Below are 26,539 nucleotides of genomic sequence, written 5' to 3' on the forward strand. Positions count from 1 at the left end.
TCAGCTCCTGATAAGTGACAGCTAAGCTCAAATGTATTCACGCTTAAATATCAAATCAATCATTAGAGTGGAAAGAAAACATTTAATGGTCACTACTAGACAGCATCACGTCAACATTTCTTGTCCTGCTTGATACATTTCTTCATTTTGAATAACATAAGACATTTTCAGAACCTCCAGGGATGAATTTCTACTGGAGTTTATTTTCTGGCTCTTCATGGATGGAAAGTAAGTTGAGACAGGAAGGAGTCAATGACCTTTGCCATGTCTCCCGCAGAACCGGGAAAAGATTTCAGTTTCGCCTCTCGTTGCCATAATCCCAGCAACTGCTGATTAAAGACGTGGAAGTTTCTGCAACAATAATTAACCGGATCATAAACGTAATATATATAAAAAAAATAATAATTTACAGGTTGATGTTGTATTGAGTTGGTTAAAGAGCAGACATACCTATCCAAAAAAGTCTCGGCCGATCCACTTTCTTGAAGCTGCTCCCACCAGCGTTTCAAAACGGAATGGATCCACATCAAACCGACAGTGACGTATCTAAACGGACCGAAAACATTTGAGAGCAAGCGTGACGACAGCTTCCGAGATCCAAACTCACTCTTCATATGGACTGAGGAGAACATTCCGAACCATCGGGAAGAGGTCCACGCAACAGCCGATGGTGATGTTGGAGTCATCGTCATCATCTATGCTGCGGAGAACATTAGACTAGACTAACATTTACTGACAGAGCGTTACCATGACGATCTTACCGTTTGCTTATTAGCGGGAGCATGTCAACAAAGACGCTGTTATCTTGGATTCTGAGGATGACATGACAATTGATCAAGTCTGTCTTCAATTTGTAGAATTTTACAATACCTTAGGAAATATGTTATCAGTTCTCCAAAATGTCGCTTCCACAATGTTAAGCCTACTTTAAGTCTTAAGTTTCTTCCAAGGAGCACCTCGGTTATTGTGCTGTGATCTTTCGTGAGCTGGGAAAATCAGAAAATAGGATTTAGAATATTCACCAACGATTACTTGTAGGAATTTATTGCTGACCTCGGCAAGTTTGGAGAACTCATCGAGTTGAGTATCGTGGTTTGCCGTCAACACCTGAGGATCCGTGTCAAACATCTCCGGCTGAATATTCATCTTGTTGTCGTTCTTTTCCGCATCCTGCGTCCTGCTTGACCCTTGGGGCTTTTTCCGAGCCACCGCCAAATGTCGGGTCTTCCTCTTATACGACGAGACTCGTTTTAGCCGGCCTGGATTGTTGCCGGACCGACTGAAGGGACACATGACAAGTAGTTCAAATCATTCTTGGACAGATTAACGATGAATTTACCTTTTCTTATTGAATTCCTTTTTAGCCCCATCCACCTGGCCTCCTTGAGAATGGCTGACTCTGAAATGGGAAGACTCAATCTCCAGAGCCGCTTCACAGTATTGCTTGTCGTCATCCGAATTAAAATCCATTACACCTTGAGAAACAGAATAAAATAAAAAAAACTAATATATAACCATATATATTTTTATAAAGCTGACATAAAATATCTTATATTCAAATAAGACATTTGCCCACTAAAAACTACTGACAGCAAATTTCCTTCAACACATAATACTTATGATCTTTTAGCAATGCCGCAAAGACAGATGAGATAAACGGACGCGTTCTGTTCCCAATGGCATTTCACCATTTATTATGATTGGGTGTCAAAGTCCTCATCTGCGGCAAAGACTGACATCATTAGTGGCATTTTTGCAAAATGCCAGAAGCCTGCGGTGAAAGGTGAGACTCGGGGTCACATCACCGCAAACATTTCAGGAATAAAATAACATTGAAAAGCCGCAAATTTCAAGTCCCAATCTTTGGAAAAGCTCACAGCTGCCACCCGTGCTACTTAGAGGGCTTCATTTAAATATCATTTTTCTTCAAATAAGCTTTATGTATGCAAATGGAGAGAGAATGTTAATAGAATCAGCAAAAATAATGACCATAAATCATTCGAGCTGTGTTTTCATTTGGAATAAGGAGACACAGGAAAGTGAAGACCACCTCCGGACATCATCCCTTGTATTACATAACACACGTCAAGCTTCTCCATCCTTCACCGTGCTTTCTCTTCTTTGTTGTGCTGTGTCTTTTTCCAAGCTTGAAGGCAATTTCAACAGGACTAACCACAAAATGTTTCAGTCAGCATTCCAGCTGGATGAGAGCAGCGGGTGAAAATGCGAAGGGCTCCAATCAAGTCAAAGAATGCAATTCACTGTCGCTGGGCAAAACATTGGCCTGTGATTTGAATTGTGTTTCCGAAAAGAACACAAAATTGGGATTTAAGTGGGCAATTTAGGGAACTCCGAATGGGATGAAGTGACGTGAAGGGAACGTCTCATTGGAACAGTTTAAATTTGAGCTCATCTGCATTGAATGAGACATCCAGCAGATTTGTATCTATTTCTAAAGGAAAAGCAAATAAATGGTTAAAGATCAGAGAATGGCGAACATGTGAAGCAGAATTCCCACAGTATGGATTATACCAATATACTGCAGCGACTTTGATTATGGAGAAACTTTTCCACTCTTTTAAAACCTTGTAGTAGACTTTTAATTGACTGTTATTGCGCCTTTAAAACCACCAGAGGGCAGTATTAATCCGCGTGAAAACAGACACGTTTAAATGTAGCACTAATATTGGTTTGAGAACACCAGAGTTGGAGACTTGACAGCAATAAAAGTTAGTTAAAAATTAATTTGTCAGTGTTTTATTATTTCCAAATTGTGTTCAAGTGTCTAATCATTCATATATTATTGGCAGCCATTTTGAAAATAATTGCACTTCATCATTTGATAGAGATGACAAATTTGAGGATATTCTTGGCTCAACAAAATGGACAAGACTTGATTACTTCTTTCACTGGTGAGGCAGTTTGTAGAAAACAACCCGACTCACTATATCAGACTTCTATGAAATAGTAAGGATGATCCTCTTTCCTTGTTTTTACTCTTACATTTACCATTCTCACCTAATTCTACACCAGATCACTCTTCAAATGCTCCTGTATGAGTGGCGCCAACATTATTCTATGTCATCCTTACATAACATTACGTAAAACGATCCTCTCCGTCAGCAATTAATGACCCGTGTAGAAGAAGAACTCCTGCTGTCTTCAAGATGGATTTAAAAACCACAAACTTCTTGGTAAATAAGCATCAGCGAGAGCTTTCCATGCAATGTTTCCAGGTGTCATTTTTGGATAATTTTTCCCGATTCCATTCCGAGTATTTGTTTGGCCTTTAAAGGACAAAATTGCAAAGAACCGAGAACCATCTGTATTAAATATGAAGCTGCTGGAACTTCGATAGCAACATTAGCATCCATATTAACATCTGCTAACAACTGGAGTATTTTAAAAAGGTCATGGGTGTATTTAAAGGCCTCTTTTGTTGAGTGACAAGTGTTTCGAATCTATCAAAGTCAGCTGCACAGCCTCTAATGACTCATCTCAACTTTAGCCCAAGCGACCCGAGGTGCCCTGCTTCTGCAAATGTGGCTCCAGTCATCGACCGCAGTGACAACAACTGCAGGAAACTCGGATCTTTGCAGCTCCCCTCCGAAAAACCAAATGGGTGTTGTCAAGGCATCAATGTCCATTCAAACTCCTTTAATTAGTGGAAGCATCTGATGGCCTGGCCACGGTAGTTTACATTTTGTTTCTCCAAACGAGCACTTCTTTGGAAGTTCAAAGTAGATGTTACCACCACAGATTAATGGTCGTGATGCTGAGGGGTGTGATGCATATTTCCATACATCTCTAACTCCCCTGGTAAAATCGACATACAATACTGTACCAGAAATACAAATTATAGAGACGTTGAATATAATCCCCATGTTGAAAACACCACATTTGAGTCTGCTCAGATCATCAGCATTTACCGTATATTTTGGTTCTTAGAAAAAAAAACATTATTTAAAATTATTCACAAAATGTTGGTAAAAAATCAATAAGAATGTTTTTTTGGGAAGTGGATGAATATGTGGGAAAGAAAAATACCCACAAGCTAATTATTTGGTCTGGCACCCGGAAAGTGAATGAATATGTGGACAAAAATCCCTAAAAAAAAGAAATACCCACAAGTTAATTATCTGGTCTGGCACCTGGGTAGGGGGCAGTGCTCCCACAGACCCCCCACTAGCCCCGCTACTGCAGAGGTGCGCTGAACGTTATATCTTCTATCTGCAGAACAATACAAAAGAGCTATACATATGCATTATCCTTTTTTCAGACAGGAAGATATCTGCTTGTCAACTTCAGGACGGCTTCCCACTCCTACAATACATCCCAGGGACTAAACAGTCACAGACCAGCTGGCCATGAGCCCGGCCCGCCATCTGCAGTGTTGGGAACAATCCCACAACCACTGAAATCTGCTTGGTTCATATGCACATACGTTTCCTTTTCTGATACTGTACGTGTAAACACACACAGCACAGAAAGTTCTGAGTGGGTCGGTCACAGTAATGTCTTGTCTGTTGTTGCAAACAAATCAAACTAAGGCTAATTTAGCACAGGGATCTTATTAATCCTATTCAGAGAGGAGTCACATGACAATGTCAATGTCAACGTCTTTGGTAATAAATGCTTATTGCATTTTTTGTATTCCCATCATTTCCTTAAATTTAAATATGACAACATTCATGCCATTCATGGCACTCGGGCCATATTTTGGTCATTCCTGTACCATGTGATGTCACAATCAAGACTTCATGCCATCATGATTTCCATTTCTATATCTTAGGTCAGGCAGGGACATAATCTTTAATGTGTGGGCCTAAATTCTAAAGCAGCTGTGTGAAACTAACGGGTGTTTAGGTTCACAAATTTGCACGCTGAGGCAGCCCGATGGCCTTGGCAGTTGCGAAAAAAGAGCAGCGTGATCCCAACAACCCGTCGATTCATAAAGCAGGACTTTGGCCTGGCTGACATTCCATTTGCAAATGTTTTTCTTGGATTATGTTTCCGGGACTGTTTGTTGCGTTTAATTATTCAACAGTGATGACACCATCATAATATACAGACGTCTTATTTACAGTATTAATCTTAGATCAATCAAAGTACTTTTATTACCGGCTCATGATAGAAAAACATTTTCCTGATCAAAATATTTACATAACATCATCACAATTCCATACATTTTGCATAATCGTCTGTTAGGAATAATGGTAGTGAATCACGCAGGCTCTATTCCAAACATCCACTTAGTCAGTAACTAAATATGTTGACAGTTAATAAAGGGTTACACTTTATTATTTTAAAGCAAAAAGCTGGGAATACAATTTTGGGCTGATCAAGTCCTTTTTCTATCACTTCATTAAAATGACATTCTCCTTTCAGCTAACCCTATCAGTGTATTGGAAATATTCGAGGGGCCAACGGGAGCAAAAAAAATAAATACCCAAAAAGTCAAATGGAAATCTCCGCCTACACAAAAGGTTCTTATGTAACCTGGAAAGGCTTGTGGCTTGGGCCCATGCTGAAAGATATTTTCCTTATGTTTCTCAAGTCGCATCACTATTTACAACTCTGGGATTGATTCTGGTTTTAATATTGTCAACAACGTTGTGTTGAGGTGGATTCATATAATATAGCATAGTAGCATCATTGCCTTGTCATTATATGAACTTCTTTTTAGGAAACAACAGAAAAACAAAACAACTAATTAATCACAAAGAATCAATTTGTCTCACATATAAAAGCAAACTTATTTCAGGTATCTTTTTATTGATATTGTGACAATAAATTGACGTTAGCTTAATTAAGCGAACACAAAAATGTAAGGGATCTCTCTAGGAATTCCTAAAAGGACAATCTATGGAACCACAGCTTTGTTGAACTTCTCTCAAATGTCAACATCCCGCAGTGTGGCGGTGTCTGGCGTTAGGAAAGAGACACAAGCGTAAGTCGGGGTCACATGTGCTCTATGTACCTACCGACCGCTAACAGCCTCATTATTGTAAACGTATCTATGGCCTATGAGTAACACCGCTGAGATTTCACTTTTTGACCTGCTCAGGCTGTACACGTTGTATCGCTGAGACGAGGAAAAGGTGACGTTCGGGGGAAACCAGAAACCAAATTGTACGTAACCCAAAGTGTATCATTGCGTTTGTTTACAACTGCAATGTGATCATTTTTATAGTCCAATAAAAACTGCCCCGTTTTTTCCATTTTGCCATCCTCCAACATTGGGAGAATCATATACGGAAAGTTCTCGCTGTTAATAATGAGCGTGCCACATGGTACACACGTTTGCCATCGTTTGTGATTTCCTAGATTGCTGCGAAAGGCACTGATCACGATCCAGGAAAAAAAAAAAAAAAAAAAATGTGTCGCTACAGATTATTTGCCCTTTGTTGATTTATGTTGCGGTTATCACACAGCCGCAAGAGAACTGTGATGTGTTTTAAATAGATGTTGTTGACATGTTTTTATTCGGCATTTACAGGGAACACATTTGCTTCTTTGATACATATTATATATATTATTGCATCAATAAAGGCCTTTGTCAGATCCCGTTTATGTGCTTGTAAAAGGAACACACAACAAGGGCGACGCACGAACCGGTGGTTATTTGAACGAGTATTGAATCCTGATACTCATTCAAGGCCCTCAAATTCTGGGTTTGGAGGATAGTGGGAACGTAATTTCGATTTCTTTGTGTGTCTTGGGATGTGAAGAAATTGACAATAAAGCAGACTTTGACTTTGATATTTGATCAGTTCTGAAAATTAGAGTGACTCAATGACTCAAGTGGGAAAATGAACAAGTGTTGGACCACCACCATGACAAACAGCTAAATATAACTTGTTGTGAAAATACCCGACACTTTTCTGGGAGGTCTTTCCAATAATCCCCCCGTGCCGATTCTCAGAAAGATTGTCATTAATCATACCGATTTGTGTCACTGTTTGTGTTGGAGTGGCAGAAGAAGTGAAGCGGTTCGATTTTCTAGTCAATGGCTGTGGCTCGAAGTGGAACTCAAGCCGATGGGGTTGATATACGTCGTGGTATGGCTGGTATGATGCACATGAAGACATTTTTTGGGTTTCTGTTTTGCTCAGGGAAAGTCTTTAGTCAAGTTGTCACAACAAACTAAGGATGTTTGGGGTCATGTCTCTTGGAGAAAGGTGCTATTGTTCTCAAGAAAGGAAGGAAGCAACGGCTTCTGCCAAGGAGGCGGACATTCGAGTCAATAACTTTAGACCAGGCCTTGAGATCTTAGCGACAATGCGGGTATGCAACCAAGTTGCCTGGCGGCACTTAAGAATGTTGTTGGCTTAAAAAAAAAATCTCATCTCTGAATTACAAAAAAAGAGTTGCACTCGGTGAACTCCAAAAGTCTGGATTCGGTCATGTCTGTCATATCATGTCAGATATTGAATGACCTAAATTTCACATGTGCCAGGCAAGGCAGTTTGGCCATCAGTTCAGTTGCCTCACTGAGGCTTTTTCCTATTGCGATGAAAGCTATTGCTCTACTTGTCACTCAACTACCTGTAAATAATTTCAGTCATTATTCTAATGGAACGTCACGGTGCTGTTTTCTTGTATGACTTCCAACAAGAGAACTCCATTAAAACCCATCATGTTCTGATTGATTTGGTATTTTTGGTAGCTCAACCAGTCCAGACTCCAAACACCCCAGAGAGTCTAAGGACATTGTTTTCCAAACTTCCAGGCACGTGCAGAGACCTCACTTTGCACTCTCTCACATCAGGGGAACAAATAGAGAGGTTGGAAACCACAAACCCTTTGAGCATTCGAAACACGGCCTTGCCGCTACCATTCAATACCACATTTGCCCATCTAATGGAAATCCTTAAGACCCGCAAGAGTGTTATGACAAGGGCATAACCTGACGGCAGACATTCGACAGTATTTCAACACCCCGTTTCCCGTTGGGACCTGCTGCAGGATCATTCGGAAAGGCCACAACACACTTCGGCTTCTGGTTTTGATCCAGTAAGGGATCTTTCGGCACTATGCAAAGTCAAACAAAACCACTATTTCGAAAGTATTTTAGACCATTGGAGACTTTGTCTAGTTAGACATGACAGAAAAGGTTTGGGCTGTCAGATAAACCAACTGATTGGGAATTTAAGTTAAAGAGTTTGATGCAAGTAGAAAAACCGAATACAGTCAGCCACAAGCCACATTCGACGGTAATTATCTCTAGGCGGATGGAATCCAGCGTTGTTTTTAAAAACGTGATCACGCCCGACCGACAGTAGCTTATGTCGCTTTTCAATGTTTACGGAGCACTTTAAGATCCAACTGAAGGTCCAATTTTGGTTCTCCATTGCACCTTTAGAAAAAAACCCTGATCTTCTTTAGTAACCTGTTAATGTGGACTGACTGACGCACCCGCTACCAAAAACACAGATGTCTCAAATCACAGACGAGAACATATTTAATGAATCTGGCCAGGAATAACAGTCGGTTTTGTCATTAGAGGACATATTCTTGGACTCGTGACACGCGGCGGTTCGACACAGACCGACAGGTAGTGTATGTCCCTTTTGCTTACGGTCTTTGGTGGGTTTGGAGAAACTACATTTATTGACTTGGGGGTAAAATATATCCAAAGAACATGACATTATGTTGTTTTTAGGTCTATAACTGTTTCATTCTAAAATGAGCAATATAGGAGTGCCCAAGATCCTCGAGAGTTGGACCTAAAACAGTCTAGATACAGACCGACAAGTACTGAGGGGATTAGTTAGAGCCAGGTAATATAATTAAAACGATCTGAATCTGCTTTGGGGTCCAAATTACAGCATTTGCATATATTAAAATATCGGTAATTTATAGCGAGCTTTGTTAACATATCGGCACTAACTTATCTATTTTGACTTTAGCATAGCTAACATTAGCTTAACGGCTTTGAAATGAAAGTTTGATTTTTCTCTGGCTGTTGAAATTTTCTGGTAGCCTCCCACCTATTACTATTTTAACTTTGTAAACTAGTGTAGACTACCGATAAATACTTCAAACTTTCTGCCAAACCTGGATCAGTATTCATTTTACGGTAATCATATTAGCATCGTTATCTTATAATTTTCACAAAACTATTGAATAACTTAAGATATGGGTCTAAATAATCCCGCAAAATCATTTTTTAATTCAACTGGGAACATTCGTTCTTCTTGGGCGGTCATTTTTAAGGGTATTCATCCCCATTTCTTTGCGTACACAGTATTTGTTTGATATACAATACGTTTCAACTATCCATCGAAAGGGACACTGGCATGAATTTGAGAGAAACAGATCACGCGGTGGCAAAGAAAGGGTTTTTGTGCGGCCGGCGGCTGCCGAAGAAGCTTGTTTAAACAGACGCACACTGAAAGACTTAATGACCGTGTTGACAGCAGTCATACGAGATGTCTATCGAGGCTGCTGTGCTGCGGCCGAGAGGAGGCCACAGCTGCACGCGGAGAGGCGGGAGGGATGTTGTGGTCACCTTCTCTTTTTATAAGCTCCAGAGAAATGAGGAACACAGGATTCCTCTAAAATGTGACTTTGGTATTTTCTTTCTCCCCTTCAAAAGAACCAATACAACGTAGGTGACTCAATACTGCAGCAGGATGCTCTTTGTTTTCGCAAAATAAAATGTCTCCTAGGTCCCATTTGCTTCAGTGCTGTTTCAATTCAATGCTTCGTTGATGTTGAAAAGACTTAATGGGTGTTTTCATTAAAAGCCGTGCATATTTTGAATACATTGCATTGATTAATCCCGCAAAGTCAAAATGCGAAGCACATGCTCAACACGTGCGATGGAGCAGAAGATGAGTATGTGCGAGTTAGTGGGGAAATGTGTAGTGGAAAATAAGGTGGATGTTAGAAGAAGCAAGAATTGTACATTTTGTTCAAGCTACCTAAAGAAAATACAAATGTCAGTCCATTTATAATAGATTCAAATTAGTTTTTAAGTCAAACTCCATACATTGTCACCTAAAAATCCCGAATACTACCGTATTTTCCGGACTATAAAGTGCACCGGACTATAAGGCGCACCTTCAATGAATGGCCCATTTTATAACTTTGTCCTTATATAAGGCGCACCGGACTATAAGGCGCACCATTAATGCATCATGTCAGATTTTTAATACAAAATACCGTAATTTTTGGACTATAAGTCACACCGGAGTATAAGTCACACCAGCCATAAAATGCCCAAAATAGTGAAAAAAAAAACATATATATGTATATAAGACGCACCTGAGTATAACTTATAGTCCGAAAATTACGGTAAATCATTCTCCATGTTATCTTTTTTATTTCAACTTCAGACGCAACAAATTACTTTATAATCAGAAAATAATGATCCATAGTGTTTTTGATTCATGATTCATAGTCTTCAGCGGGCCACTTATGATTGATTTTATGACACAATGCTTCGGGCCAGTTCAAATTTAGGAATTTGGTCCATATATAAGGCGCACCAGACTATAAATCAGCTTTTGAGAAAATGTTTGGTTCTTAGGTGCGCCTTATTGTCCAGAAAGTACGGTAATTACTTGTTGACATGATTGGAGAAAGAGGAGCAAAAAACGAGAAAACAGGATTCACTGCAGTTGGTGATTTAAAACGTCGTGGCATCTCCCCGTCCTTCTATGAGAAGAAGATTAAATACTTTTGGACAAACCAGGAGACCCTGGCTACTGTCTTTTGTGCCAAAGCCACTGAGAGTCTGATTACAGAAATCTGTTTCATTTTATCTCAAAGGTCATTCCCCGTTTGTCCCATCTGCAGCGCTCCTCCAACGGTCTCATAATATGTTTTCATTTGGGATCTTGTGCTTACTGCAAAGAAGCAAATAGGTTTGATTCCCAGTGAGACGAAATAGAATTATGTCTTATGGCGCGGGAAGGCCTCAGACATGACTGAAATAAATCTCAAGTCTAAAGCTGCGTGGGGAAATAAATAGTGCCAGCAACTCGTCTTTTCATCCAAGGCAGACTTTTCACGTCTCCTATTCACGTGTCTATTCTTAGCTTTTTCTGTGCTTACCAGCACCTAGCACGGGGTCAACGATAAGTTTAACAATAAGGTGAGAAGTTGCTTTCCGTCTCTCACGTTATATCTTCGCTCAATGGTATGAAAACTAGCGTCTTGACAATTTTTTTTTTTTTAATGGGATACTTTTTCATTTCTGTTTTTCTTGAAAAGGTCCGGACACGGTAGTAAATGTACACTGGAGAAGTGTAAAAATAAACACTAAGGGTATAACAACGTGACCGTCGGCCCATGTCGGTTTCGAGGAAATGTGGAGGGGGGCGATGGATGGTTTCAAGGAAGAAGTCACTCCATTTTGGTACAGCAGTAGATATTTTCATTTAACGGTAGATCACAGGTGTCAAACTCAAGGCCCGGGGGGCCAGATACGGCCCGCCACATCATTTTATGTGGCCCGTGAAGACAAATTGTCATTACTAGAATTGCAAATTTTCTTCATTTTTAAAAATATATGTTTTTTAAATATTTGACCAGTTTTTACTAGTCTGACTTGAAAGCGAGTTATTTGTCACTTTGTTTTGTAACTTATACTGTATATAATATGAGGTGCTCATACATTTATTTGGGTTGACAGTCATAATGGCCTCCCGAAAGAAACTATGACTACAATGCGGCCTGCGAAAAAAATGGCAATAAGCAACCGTTTGTCCAGTTCTGTATTTTTGTATTCTGCCATTAATTAAAAAAAGTTGCTTTTGTTGTGAATTGGCTCTGGCTATTTCCTGGCTTTTCTTGCTTCTTCCTTCTATTAGTCAGTTTGAAAGTAAATTTGTTGAACAAAAGCCAAGAACTTCTCATTCCCGAAATCCCTGTTGATGAATTTACAATTGGGCTTATTTTTTTGGATAATCATCATCATCATATTCAGACTCAAAAAGACCACCAGGAGAAAATTTGCATTAATGTGACTTCAGGGAGCTTAATGAACATAATTCATCAAAACACGCACATGTCAAATACGCAGATGTGGGTCTTAAATTTCACGCCGTTGATACAGCAGTCAATCAAATCAGTGTGAGTCATTTTTTTAAGCTGCCTGACTCCAAAGCATCTGCTTCCTCGTGTAATTCTCACATTCCTGCTGTCCTCCCGATGGTCAGTCACCAGATTGTTCACGTGCGCATGGTGAGGAATGACGAGCAGATCAAAACTCATTAACTATTTTCTTTGATACGCACCACCGAACCACAAGTGCTCTTAAATTATTCTTCGATCATGTAATATTGTCAGCTCTAGTGAAAATTAGCATAAGCAGACTGTTGCTCTTGGAAAGGAAAGATCTGATTTTTTTATAAGGTGGGAAAAAACTTCTAATCGGTCCAACAATAATAATACAAAAATCGATAAGAAGCCTTATTGGTTGGAAGCAGGACACGAGGAGCACCGCTGGGTTTTAAGGAGGACCAGATGATGGACCCAAGGAATTTTAATCCAGCAGGTTTCCAATAGTCATATTTTCTAAGACGATGGCAAGAGGAGAGCAAAGCAGCAGATGCCGAGACTTCTGCACTCAAGCAATTTGTAACGTTTGAAAAGAATTGAGATGAAATGATAATTAACAGCAAACTCACTGAGTCATCCCTGCAGAATATTGTCATGGAGTTTGTGATCATCTCAAAGACCTCGAGTGGGGTCAGGCTGAAACCAATTTTTTTGAATTAGTTTGGCCTTGTTTTTCTAGTTCCTGCTGTGTTCCGATTGGTTATTTTTTGCACCTTGTCTCGCTAGCCCCGCCCCCTTGTGTCGTCCAATCAGCTTCTTCTTACCTGTCCAGGTGTTCCATGTTGTCTTGTCAGTTTGTGTGTATTTAGTTCTTGCTTTCGTCGCGGCGCACCGTGCTATTGTTTGCTCCAAAACTTTATTTTGCCAATGTTTATCTTGATACTTTTTTGTTTTTATTTGTTCATGACCAGTAGTATTCTGTTTGCCTTTTTATTCCCTTTGAATTAAACTTTGTTTTGATTAAGCCCCATCCCGAGCTTCCTTGTTTAAAAAAACAACACTTTGATTCTTTATAAAACTTGACAGCTGAAACAAAATGTTACAATTCATTTGAAATATTTTGCGCCGCGATGGTGGAAAAACAGACATTTTACAGCAGCGTTGTTTTTGTTTTTAACACCAATTTGAAATCCACCACAAATTTCTCTCCCAGCTCAGTAAATCAAAATGGCCACCAAGGCAGCTTCTCGGAAGTTTGCCTGATAGTAGGTCAAACCCCGAAAAGAGTTTACAGCAATAATCCTTGCTGACATATTAAACCACTGTTTACTATTTAATCAAAGCTGGAGGAGTGTCAAAGGAGGGTCAAATGGTCAAATATTTCCCAAAGATGCTAAACTGTCCGGAGCAAATATTTACTTGAAGAGATTACCGAGGAAAATGCTTGCATTTAACAACTCAACACAATTCCAAAACGGTGCTGTTGATATCACAAATACTCATGCCAAACATATGGAGCCAAACTGGAGAAATTACTCCATACAAAGGAACAGAAAGATGGGATCGATTTTGATGAGATTTTAATGACGCTTGTTTTGTTTTCAACTATGAAAGTGCTTTAGTGAAGCAGTGATTATATTACATAATCATTTGGGTCCTTTGATTGGACAATTCATTTGAAGTAATCCATACAAGGAAAACATTGATTATAAAATAAATATAAGACAAGGAATCATCTAGAAACAAAACAACTAAAGACATTTAAAAGCAGAGTCAATAAACTAATTAAATAATAATAAAAAATATTTTAAAAAATCATACAACGCAGCCACAAAATTTTAAACAAACTAGCATTTTTTTGGACCTGGATTTGAAAGCATTTATGGCGCTTGATTTTCAATTCTTTTGTGCTTAGCATAACTGCTAAATGCTGCTTCAACATGTTTGCGTTGAACTCTTGTTCTAAATGACCCATGTCTGTAGTAGACGAATAAAGTCTATTTATTCTACGGCTGACTGGGATTGTAATAATTATACCATATAATGTATATTGCAAGGTTCTAAGGTTCAGTCAGTGTTGTATGGAGAAGAGGATCATATAGGAGATCTTCAAAGGTGATGTCAATTGGATTCCCCAATTGAAATCAGACTTAAAAGTTAATGTGAATCCCATTGGACTTCTAAAGAAATGACTAAAAGCAACAATATAGCAACAGCATGTAATTACATTCTCCAGAAGTCAGACTACAGCCGCTTCTTTCCACTTGCTTTGTTTTGTTTTGAAAAATGATGCCAGATGAAGCAATGAAAATTTTTGGGACGGCCCACTAATACTACTTGAAAGCATAAAAAGAGGATGGAGAGAGATCCTCCTGTCTCCAAGAATTCAGGCGCTATTTTCCATCGAGACATGTGGATAAACATCAAGTGGAATGGGCTGTCTTGGGGTAAAGTGACAGTGACAGCTCCAGCTCACGTCTGCAGTGCCACGCCTGCAACCATGCAAACAGAAAGGACAGGAGGTTCCACTGGAAGCCCACTTAGAGGCTGCACGAGGCAAAAAAGAACTTCTTGAGAAGGAAAAGAGGCGAGATGGACCAAGACAGAGAGCTGCCTGTCCTTTAGGCGAGCGGAATGGGAAAAATAAACATTGCGGTTTTTTGAACATTCAATCACGGAATCCACTCGTGTGTGATTCACGGCCTTGACAAAAACTGCAACTCCCTTTTGTTTTCATTAAACATTTTTCAACCATCCAATAAAAGAAAGAATATAACAAGCATTTGCTCCGAGTTCCTTCTATTAGGCCAAAAAGGTCGACCACATGACAAAGTGCAGCTGGCTTGAGTTGACAGTTGTACTTTTGTTGACTTTGAGTTTATGAGGGAGTCAAATATTGTGACCGCCAAAACTAATCAACTAATCCTTGAAGATATTTTCGAACAATTTATGTGTATATAATGTCGCAAAGTAGAAATAAAAGATGAATCAAAGCAATGTGGATTTTGCTTAAGCAGCTAAGCAATATACTTCATACCAACTTCAAATTTCAAATTACCGTATTTTCCGCACTATAAGGCGCACCGGCTTATAAAGCGCACCTTCAATGAATGGCCCATTTCAAAACTTTGTCCATATATAAGATATATACAAATGGACATGCCTGCTGTAGTGGCTCAATATTGGTCCATATATAAGGCCCACCTGATTATAAGGCTTTTGAGAAATTTGAGGTTTTTAGGTGCGCCTTATAGTGTGGAAAATACAGTAAATTATCTAGTAATCGTTGGCTAACCATCTTTTACGATCTTAAAGCAACTATATTGCCTGAGGTTAATATTCAAGACGAATGTGCGAATTTATTGCCGCCTTGGGTTTTCTACCATAAAGTTGATCTATTTCACCACGATTGCTGAGAATATCCATAAAAGGCCAAAGGGGAAGTGATGTTTTCAGATTGTAATGATCAGGCAGCTGGGTGAGATTGTATGATGGAGACCAGATGCTGACTCAGTGACTCATTTCTACCTCAACAGGGAGAAGCAGAGAAAGCGAGGGAGGGAAATCAGCTCTCACCGTGCACACAAAGAGCAGACGCTGCCAACTCCATGGCCACTTGCGAAACCAAATTAATACAATTTGAACCTTTCTTTTTGCGTGAACGGAATTTCTTACACGTCGCTGTTTGATCTATGAATCTGCTGATTCACTGCTGCAGAGTCAAAATGCCCTTTGCCCTCCATTTAACTTATCCAGGCTTCCGAAGATCATTAAAAAAAACATTTGCACAGTGGCATATATGCTGTCCCCGCTTCTGACCTCTACACATTTCTAAATGCAAGCCGGCTGGAAGTCCCGCCATACGTGGCTCAGCAAATCTGTTTTGAATCATTTCGAGTTGATCCAAAATACTGTTACTGTAATTCTAACCAGAAACATCCAGAGGTCAAACATTGCCTCCGTATTCACTTCCCCAAACAGGCCATTCAGGATCTCTTACAAAATCCTGCGGACTACCCTGCCTCACAATTAGCTACTTGAGATAAGCGTTTGATTTTCCGAGGAATTAACTAATTGTCCATCCATTTTCTAAACCGATTATCGCCAACTAGAATCCATCCCAGTTATCAGTTATCAGTTATCCCAGCGACATATTTTTTTCCCCATGATGCATTTTTAACAGGTACGACATACCCTTCGCACCAATTTATAGTCCGAAAAATACGATATGAAATACGATAATTCGAATGAATTTAGCATTATGCTCAAGGGCACTCAAACAAAGTTAGGGAAGTAAACTGACACTGACCCTAAAACTAAAATTGCTTCACATTTCTAATTTTGATCGTTTTTTGTGCCATAGCCAAGTCGATTGAGTCTGACAGGATGTTATTATGTTGGCCCAATCGGATCACCTGACTGGAATGCAGGCGTCGGCGTTATCTGTACTTTCCCTGCTCCCGTGCCAGAAATATTCCAAATTAGATGACAAGGCAATAACTACAGATAAATACACACTCAACGTTAACGCAATCCATCAAAGTAGTAAACACAGCAAAGCAACACTGCCACGTAGCCACCAGGCCAAAACTTAAAAATGTAACTTATACACATTTGAGTTCACCATCCAAATATGTTAAGCGATTTTATAATGAAGTCATACACAAATCTACATTCCGCGATCATGTCGTTTGTCACAGATGTTAGTTTTACTGCTCCGTCGCAATTGCGAGTCTGGGGAGTGACTAAGTGTGAGTGTGCATGAACTCTGTGAAGATGATCCCAAATGATGCGTAATTTATAGACTGTTTGTTCAACATACTGTAAATACGACCCATGTGTTATTATTTAACATTTCCCGCTTCCAAGCAAAGACACTCAGACATCATCATCGTTACGATAAAATCAATCAAGCGCATCTCTGTGGCTACCACAGACAATTTGACCTAGACAAATATGTGAAACCCAAACTAAAAGCCTGAAGAAAGTCAAAATGACACCAATTCATTCATTCATTCTCTCAAAGACAAAATGGAATCACTCCTCTGACGCCTCCTTTCAAGTTACGTAAGAACACGGCAAGGACAAACAACATGGACACACACATGTCAGCTTTGATAAAAGAAAGCTGAAGAGCCGAGTCATATTTTCCATGTACATACCACCCGTCCGGGGGAGGGCGTCTGCCATGACACTGGAGCCGTGCCCTTATATGGCAATGGTGGTCCTGCTGTTAGGGATGGCCACTCTGGAAGTCCAAGAAAGAGCAAACTTTCAATGACGTCGAAGTGACGTTTGCATGTATGCCAACAGCTTAAAGCTCGATTCTTGTCGGCTTTGGCAACAGCATGGCTGGAATGTCTGGTATGGCTAGCGGCACCATGAGAACACAGAGCAGAACAATCTGTTGTTTGTTAATCCATCTGAGAACAAACAAACCCTTCATTGTTGTTCAAAGAGAATCATTTGCAGCCAAATTATGCAAAGGCATATGAATGAATCAACAGATTGGCTGAAAAATGAAGGAAAAGCAGAGTCAGCCAATATGATGTGCGAAAAAATCATCGCCACAAAGTATAAAGCTTTGCTTAACGCCTCGTTTTTGTCGTCAGGGGGAAAATATGGAGGCCTTGATGTGCAAATCAAAATTGGGAAAACTGTTGCAGATGACAGCGGTGAAAGGCAATTATTGAGCAGCAAGGTGGAAAAAGTTAAAAAAGAAAGACCCCCATAGAGCGCTAAAATCTTGCAAACGACAAAACAATCTTTGGAAAGATATCTTTTGAAATGAAACGATCTAGAAAGAACACACGCAAAAGGACGATATTGACGAAATAGTTTGGCCTCAACTCCCATTTTATATTGTGTAACTGACACTTGATGACACAAATGCAGTAGCTTTATGCGGATGCCCGTAATAGTAAAATTTAATTGCGCTGCATTTGTTAATTTGGAGAACAGGCATCCGATTTGGTGACTTTGATGTTAAGATGTTTTTTTTTTTTGTTACCGTCATTGGTCTCTAGCATATCAAGTACAGCCGGCAACCTTGACCTGAAATCTTTAAAACCTTTAGAATCACATTTATTATTATTATTATTTGATTTTTTTAAATTATTATTTTTATTTTTATTATTGCTGTTATCATTTTTTAAAATTATTGTTGTTATTATTATCCAACACTTGCCACCTGTCTAAATATACAAAAAGTGCCATAAGGAACAATCTACAATTGATACCAGAAATCGTTCCGTGAAGAAGAGTCAACAATTAGCCGACTGGTCAAAATCAGGCTTTTCCACCCTGCCAGTAAGAAGCTTTTTAAAATCTTGCTTATTTGATTACGTTTTTACTGTAACAGACATGACTCAGAGATTCTCAATCAAATATCTGTTTTTCATTATGGACCCCCTCATCGGGAATCAAACTGGTACACAGCCCTTCGGGATCGCCACATCATGACCAACAGGACGCTACCACGGCCAATATCGAATCCAAACAATGTGAAATCTCTTTTAGTTGACAGTTTTATGACAGTTGTAATAAAAGTATTGTATTAATTTCCCGCTTGCAGCATTTCTGAAAACACGGTTGTCCATGAGTTTTTCATTTTTTGGACTATGACGTGTTTTTGCCTAATAATGAACTCGGAATTTGCTGCAATTAGTGCAACTCTGACCTCTAATGAAAACATATTTGCACCGAATTATAATAATAAACCACACCTATGCAAAGATCGAATCTCCAAATGGGCTTTAAAACTTTAATGACATTCTACATCCAAAATATAAAAATGCATTTTGTTCCAGCGCAGATGTTGAATTTCAGAAGAGCAAGCCTTAAAAAGTTGAGTCATTTTACTGGCTAGTTCACTCTCTGGGAATTTGCCCAGGGAAGTGCAAATGTTTCACTAAGTGTTTATCGTTTGTTTCACTTTCTAAGTCCTTAAAACTCAGCGTGTTATCCTTTAGAAGTAGTGACAGGATTGACATCATTGCAAGGTTACGTCAGAAAAGAAAAAAACAGTGCTGTGAGCTTAATGTGCATATTTGAAACAATAATTGGGAAAAACTAAACCAGATTATATCAACAAAATGTAATCAGTATTTTATTGTGCAGCTCTCAAAATTAAAATCAAATCAGGACTGTATTGTGTAAACAAACAAATACAAATTATTACTGGTATTATGAATATTCAATTTAATTACTATTATTTTACTTTATATTTTATTCTTGCTGGCAGGAAGAAATCTGACCATGAACAGTTTGATGTTAGCTAATAGAGACATTCAATTTATCCATTTTAAATTACGTCCTTATAAGGCCACGAGTGACTGATTAAAAATGTCACAAAAATTCCAACAAAAAAAATATAAATGTTTCTGAGTCTGGAAAAATGGTATTGCACCAAAATTCTAACTTTGGAAAGCCAAGACTGTGAGTCAAATCCCACGAATCAGTCCGAAGATATTCCATATATAGTATCCAAGGTTGTCTTCTTTAAAACGTAACAAATGTGGAATCAAACAAGTCAACTGTGTGCTTATGTGTAGCTCCAGTCCAGTCATAGTTGTGGTTGGCCGCAACGTTCCCGTCACAGTTACTGTTCCTACTGCTAGTAGACACCCAAATAATGATTCCACTGGTTCAGATGACTCTCCTCTTGAGACATCCCAACGTGAGGGGATTCCAAAGCTGTCTTGTATTTTGATGAAGGAAAAGCTCTAATCACGGGTAGTACTAATAAAAAATTGGACAGATTGTAGCATTTTGTTTCAGCTGAAAGGGCAGACACTGCAGATTCATGGCAATGATGAGTCACGGATTCTAGTGAAATTAAATGTGTTTTGACGTCGTTAAAATTGTTGTTGTGTGGCATATTTGGATAATCTTTGTTGTCTGAAAGCCATTATGCTAGCTGTGAACAAATACAACTAAATCACCACACATTTTTATTTTTTTGTTTGGATCAAATTTTAGAAAGGGAATGGTAGTGCGAGCTTCAAAGATGCTAAATGCTAACAAATTAGCTTCCTTGGTAATACAGACAAAATATATTTACACCACTGATATTAAAACATAAAAAATAGCATGCTACAAACAAACATTACAACGAAACATTTATCCAAAACTTGTATCATATCGAAAATCTTTTCAAAGATGTGAAATAAATGTCCACTAAATCACTTTTAGGCCCTCTGACAATACGGTAATGCACTCAGCTACTGAATAGACTCATTCAAAAGCCTAATACAGACTTTATTTTGGCTGTGTAAGGTCCATAATCATGTGGCGTACTGATGGAACCTCGTCCATGACATTTTTATTTCTGTAAGGCAACACGTTAATTCGCCGCGCAAAAATATTTGCGGGTATAAAAAGCAGAGTGAAACTTAAAGAATAATGTTTTCGTTTGCCGCTTATGTTCTGTGTCTCGTAAGGGTGGACACCATGGATGACGCTAATGGTGGCAACCAAAGTGCCGTTATGCAGACTAAATGTATTTATTCTGCTCATGCCCTGTGTCATTACGCTGAATATTTCAAAAATAATATATTCCATCTCATTTTTCTACTACATTTGTCCAGGATTGTTTTCATCTGTCTGATCTCTCTGGACCAATAATGGCAAGAAAGGGAAATTTGATGATGGCCAGAGGCGGGAAATAACGTAACATTAGCGTAGCTACTTTTGTAGCACACACCTTTTATTATGGCTAGAATAAGTCAACATAGAAAATAAACAAACACAATGTAGACTGTGAAGTCATCAGTCACGTGTCATTTTTTTTGTGAGGCCTTATTTTTCAGAAATTTGGTTGGCCGTTTCTCCATGGAAAACATGAAGTTTTGTTAGTTTGTACTTTTATTTCCTCTGATGAATCCAGTCAGTAACTCCAGACATCTAATTGGAGGCATTTATGAAGCCATTTAGTCAATTTCACCATCCCGAGAGATGAAAGGTGTGCCAACGTTTTTTTTTTTCAAGATGAGACCCAAATTTCATGGTGAAAAGCTGTGCAGGAGAATAATGAAGCTTCTGCGGTTGTCTTATTTGCATTCCCCACTGAGATTGTTTACAAGGAGGCCTCTTAACAGGAAGCACGTAATTTCCCTGTTGATGAGTGGAACATGTAATAAAAATTTAACATGCTTTTTAATCGTTATTCTCTGTTTTTAATTGTTTACATCATCATGGATGTTGTTATCCTCTGGACAAAGGCCAACAAAAAAAACTACTGTGCCACCTAATCCGGACCAAGAATGCCAACTAAAGAGTCTGCTCTTTATTTGGCAGGAAAAATAAAGTGAACAATCAGTGAGGAAGCACGTTTTTATTTGAAGCAGACAAAACAATCAGTAAATTCAAAATGAAACAATGAAGATATTGTGACTTAGGAAGACTGAGTGATGAGGTCATTATGATGAAGAATATGCTTATGATTCAGCTTTTGGATGACTTCTGCTTCCAAACCAAAGTCTTAATAAAATAGGCATAAATGAATATAATTGACAAAATATAGTGAGCATCTGGCTGACTTGCTAGTTTACTAATGGATGGATGAATGGAGGATTAGCTGACCAATATTATACGTCTTTTTTTTGTTTTGTTGCTAAATTAGAAAAACACTCTCTGGATGAGGAGATCAGTAAAACCCAAAATGCTGCCGATTGCTCCTGAAGACATGATCTAATTCTGTAAACCTCTCAGGCCCGTCGGTTTACTGCGTTACGCTTTGCAAACGATCACGTTGTAATGTCATCTATGATTGCGTCGTCACAGACGTCGGTTCGTCAGCTCGTGGGTATTCGTTTGTGAGGCGGCGGCGGTCGCCAGAACTTTTCGAAAAACTTCTGCTCGAAATATTAACAGGACGACTGAGCCAAAGTGGAGTCAAAAGCATTAACAGGCTGATACCCGTTTGTGGTATGGATACTTTCTTTTCTGCGTCTCCAGAGTGAGATCAATGCTAAGTCAGTGAAGCTACCAGAGCGCTAAGTGATTTAGCAGAGGAGACTTGGATAGCTAACGTCTACCGAGAGCTTTGCGCAGAGGTATGCTTGCGAGTTTTCCATGATTGCATGTTCAAATCACAATAAATATTCCTCCATGTTGAGAGACTGAGCCCAAGGTAAAATGTTATGTTACCCCGCCAGATGCAATTAACATTTCGATTCTGGCAAGTCATGTAAAATACCTGTGAAGCAAGCTCACACCAAGACAGGACGGAAATCGAGGTTATTGACCTCCAGCATTTATCATTGCTGAGTAAAGTATGGGAGATCTGGAACAAACACCCCGATACTTTCTTTGCACACGTTACATCTGGACCAGTCTGATAGCTTTTGTCCTTGAAACTTGCTGACTCCCACGTGATGTTCATCGTCCATGGTGTCTCCATGTTCTCATCTCAATCAACAGACATTTCTCCTCCTCTCTCCGCCGTAAACATGTTAAAGGAGTTCATCGTTCCAAAGATGGAAACTCAGTTTGAAAACAACTCAATGCGGTCCTGACATTCTTTGAGCTGCAGATAATTTGCGGAGCAGACAGCCAGCATATGGATTTACGTTTGAGGGGCTGCCATCCACACATCCACGCTGGGAAAACACACATATATCTACACAATATAACACACACACAAAAGAACTCCAAACAGGAGGCCTATCCCTCCGTGTTAATCTCTCACTTTTCCAGAAGACTTTTTTAGAGCGAGGAGACGGGAGATGCCGGGGGGGTCAACTCTGTTGAGTATACTTTTGGCTGTTAGTGTCCCTATTACTGCTGAGGTATAGGCATAATCAGCTTTTCCATGTGGTGGACATTCCAAACCACATCTGCTTTCAATACCTTCTCACGTCCAGCTGTTCCAGACATACTTTGTATATCATAGGCCTTTTTTGACTTGTTCCACTCAAGCTATAGGTGGGAACTTGCGCCATATGAATTCCTGCCATTCAGACACTACGTGAACAGGAGGCGGGCATGGTTCAGATGATGATTATCTTCCATCCTGAAGGTCTAATCCTCAATACTTGACCATGTCAAATTGTGGTTAAGATACTGAACTCCAAATTGCTTCGGATGCCGAGTCATGTCAGACCTTGGTTCATAAGCTGCTTATTTCTCGAAAGATCATGTTGCATTGTCACGGGCACATGCCGAGGTTTTCCCTACTCGTGTCATCGGCTGCACATGCGCTACACGTGCGCTGGCTGGCAGATGTGCCGAAGTGATAAATCAGCATCAGTTATCAGACGCTGCTGTTTGAACCTCGTGCTCAGATGAAATTATATGAAAATTTGAGATGAAAATATGCAACCGGGAGACATGTGACTTGAGGTCCACACAGGGTCAGGGCTCTGATTTTACAACCAAATCAAAACGATTTAATTGAATCTATCTCATATCGTGTTCATAGGGATATTTGAAGTTCACGCAGCTGCTTTCTATTCAGAACAATTTTGTATGGGCGGATGGATCTGCTGTTCCGCTACAGGTACATTTGCCCCTGAAGCCATGGGAGCATTTTTTTTTTATCTGACAGGTCACGAGAAAGTTTGACCTCCTCTCTAATCCTTCAGACAAAAAGTTTGTTGGTACTTCATGGGGTCAGCGCAGGTGTGAGGGACCGTGGAAAAAGATCTATGCTGGGTTATTCCATGTAAAATAAATCAAAGTTTTCCTTTCACCTTTCAGATTCTCTTGTTTTGAGGTGTGGTTGGCTTAATGAGCGATGCCAGAAAAGTTCCAGGACTGCTTGGAGTTTTGAATGTTTTGTGACACCAGTCCTAGAAGGGACTAAAGATCCCTACTGACTCATGTTATTTTTGCTGATGAAAAATTTTCTGACAAATGACTAATTATGCAAAACGTCCATTCGTCAACCAGCGATCCAATTTCCAACCACACCTAAGAATTCGAAGAAAATCTGAGAGGTGAAGAGGAAATTCTTGCTTGTTTTTATACGGAAAACCTTGGTACCGAGTCGAGAATGTCTCCTGCATAAACGACACAATTGAGCCCCACATCCTTGACATTATGATACCTTTGTAAGCCAAAATAAACCTACAAAGAGTCACTGGAAAACTAAATTCCCATTTGATAACTGCTTACATTTGCTTCTAGAAATTGCTTGTGGAGAAACATGCCCGTCAAGTCAATGTCTCCAGGATTCACTTTAAGTCGTAGCGCTATAGTACGTCGTCCAAAACTTACATAAGAGAACAAGACATGTAGGCTGAATGGCGGGGGGAGTTTTCCTTGGCAATAATCGTGGAATAAGACAGCGAGGCTGTCTTCCCTCCGATTGCAGTGAAAATATTTACTAAACTGCAAGTTCTCAAAAAATCCTTTCAATTTAAGTGCCTGCCAAATCTTTGAAAAAGTACCAGTACCAGCAATGAACGACAAGTATCGAGGAAGTTCCCCTAGCTAGTTAGCCGAATGCTAACGACATTCACTTCCAGAAATACAATCAATTTTTGATTTAACTCAAACCTATTTTATTTTTATTTTTTTTATAGTAGCTCCAGAACCAGCCAACACAACACAGGTTTTCTTTCTTCTCCTTGCACCCTGAATTCCACATGCATGAAAGTATTGATTGAGCTCACATACGTGTCAGATATTAAGGACCGTTAGTTGAAAGACAAGCATATGGTCCTGTAAATAAAAAAAAGGTAATTTCAAGGTCATTCTAAATGTAGGTCACGTTCCATTCTTTCTTCACTGTCGTGACCCACTTCTTATATTGACGAAATTGGCCTTCAGATGTGTTTCTTCACCTTATAAATCAGAGTAAAACACTAAAATAAAAATGGAGTCCTGTAGTTGTGATTTATGGCGACTAATTTGACTCTTATGCCGATGGCATTTTCACAATACATTGACTCCTAATTGGTCCAAAATAAGATCCAAAATAACTGGAAAAAAAAAAAATATATATATATATATATATATATATATATAGCCTCAGAAAATTCCAATGGCATGACTTCACCCGAAGTCCCTGACCGAACGTATGAGCTCATGCTATATGGAAGCTAAATTACAGTCTGCAAAAACATCATTAATTAAGTTATACCTTACAAAGTGGAAGCAAATGAAAGAGAAATCAGTGTATTGTTTTTTTTCTCACATCAATGTGTCTGCGACGTGGTCTGGAAATTCTAGCCCCACTGCACGAGGGCACTCACCCCTAAATCGTGCCTCCCAATGGGAGCACCGGCCGGAAAATGTCACTCACGAGACTTTTGGATGCACAAGTCCAACTATCCCAATGTTTCAGAACACAATTTGTAAATAAATAATATATTCGGCTTAGCTGCAAGAAGTCATTTGAATAAAAATCTGTTTCTGGGCACTTATAGGGTAGTCCATCCATTTTTCTCATCATACATTATTTGTACAGTGTGCAGTCAAACAAATTGTCAACGGAATGGAAAATTGAAGTCAAACAAAACAAGAAGCAAACTTGAGGCTAGTGCGGTTTTGGTGGTTTTCAGCTGCAAAACAAAACACGCCGTTCATAAAGTGGGCACGGAATCGAATGTAGTGACGTTCAGTTGGACTCAAATGTTGAAAACTAGCATGGTCAGCATGAGGCCAATTACACTTTTCCTAATTCCTTAACTGCTCCATGTATGTCCACCGTCAGTTTCCGTTCGACTCAATTGTGTGTATATGGAAGAAAATCACACGCAAGATTTCACGTTGAAACTACACAAAATAAATGTGATACACACGTGCGATATAAATACGACATAAATGTGTTTCTGAACATTTGTACTGGCCGGGCATCAGACAGTCACTATTTTCGACAATGACATCGTTCAAATAAATCTTCAAAAATGGACATTTATGGTCAATCTCTGCAACATCGCTTCATCATAGTCACTCCCCCTTTTTTTTTTCCATCGGGGGAAGCCCTCATGTCCAGACTAAAAGACATCCGGACCGACCCAAACTCAGAGGTATGGAATCTCCTCATGTTCCCTCGAGACATAGCTTGTGCATATTTCGGGCTTTACCGTTAATGCTCAGACATGACAGCAAGAGTTATGACTGGAGGAGCGGCGGGAACCTTTCTTTCATGGGGCATGGAAAGACACACGGCATGAGGAAGGGGAGGCCAGGCTTCCCGGAACCGTTGTACACTGATGACCCGAAACGTCTTTCTGAGAATTTTTCTTTTTTTTAGTTATCCTTTAAAGTGGAGGGGAAATTGACCAAATTTGTACAACCCAGTATTTATGACACATTTGTCCACATGGAAGAATCCATTCATCTTTTTTTATTTATTGTTTATTGAGGATCACATCTGGCTAGCACATGTAAGATTACTAAAAGACATTATCTTAATCAATCACTCAGTTATGCTATGTTGAAATATACGTATTCACAGACGTGGAAAAAAAACCCCGGAGGCAAAGTCTACATGCGCCCACTTGTTAATAACTGGAAGTGATGTTCTGCAGGACATTGAAATCCTTTAGTTTTCACGACTTACGCTCTGGCGGGACAG

General features: G+C 39.4%; 1 protein-coding gene across 1 annotated transcript; it reads right to left on the reverse strand.

Annotated features, from left to right (window-relative positions):
* Positions 1 to 62: 62 nt before the first annotated feature.
* LOC133169662 (KATNB1-like protein 1) lies at positions 63 to 17,667 on the reverse strand. Its single transcript, XM_061302043.1, has 8 exons — positions 17,175 to 17,667; positions 1,340 to 1,475; positions 1,054 to 1,279; positions 871 to 986; positions 762 to 812; positions 608 to 700; positions 451 to 546; positions 63 to 351 (listed from the first exon to the last, which is right to left on the reverse strand). The coding sequence occupies exons 1-8, from the start codon at positions 17,200 to 17,202 to the stop codon at positions 216 to 218; spliced, it is 882 nt and encodes a 293-aa protein (XP_061158027.1). The 5' UTR covers positions 17,203 to 17,667; the 3' UTR covers positions 63 to 215.
* Positions 17,668 to 26,539: the final 8,872 nt, after the last annotated feature.

The sequence above is a fragment of the Syngnathus typhle genome, linkage group LG16, assembly GCF_033458585.1.
Source record: "Syngnathus typhle isolate RoL2023-S1 ecotype Sweden linkage group LG16, RoL_Styp_1.0, whole genome shotgun sequence".
Taxonomy (NCBI): Eukaryota; Metazoa; Chordata; class Actinopteri; order Syngnathiformes; family Syngnathidae; genus Syngnathus; species Syngnathus typhle.

Excerpts from the sequence above, each read along its gene's own strand:
- LOC133169662 (XM_061302043.1), bottom strand. The coding sequence starts at position 17,202 with ATGGCAGACGCCCTCCCCCGGACGGGTG. Across the intron at positions 701-761 it reads CTCCCGCTAATAAGCAAACG|CATAGATGATGACGATGACT; the intron begins GTAAGATCGTCA and ends TGTTCTCCGCAG. Across the intron at positions 547-607 it reads CTCCTCAGTCCATATGAAGA|ATACGTCACTGTCGGTTTGA; the intron begins GTGAGTTTGGAT and ends CGGTCCGTTTAG.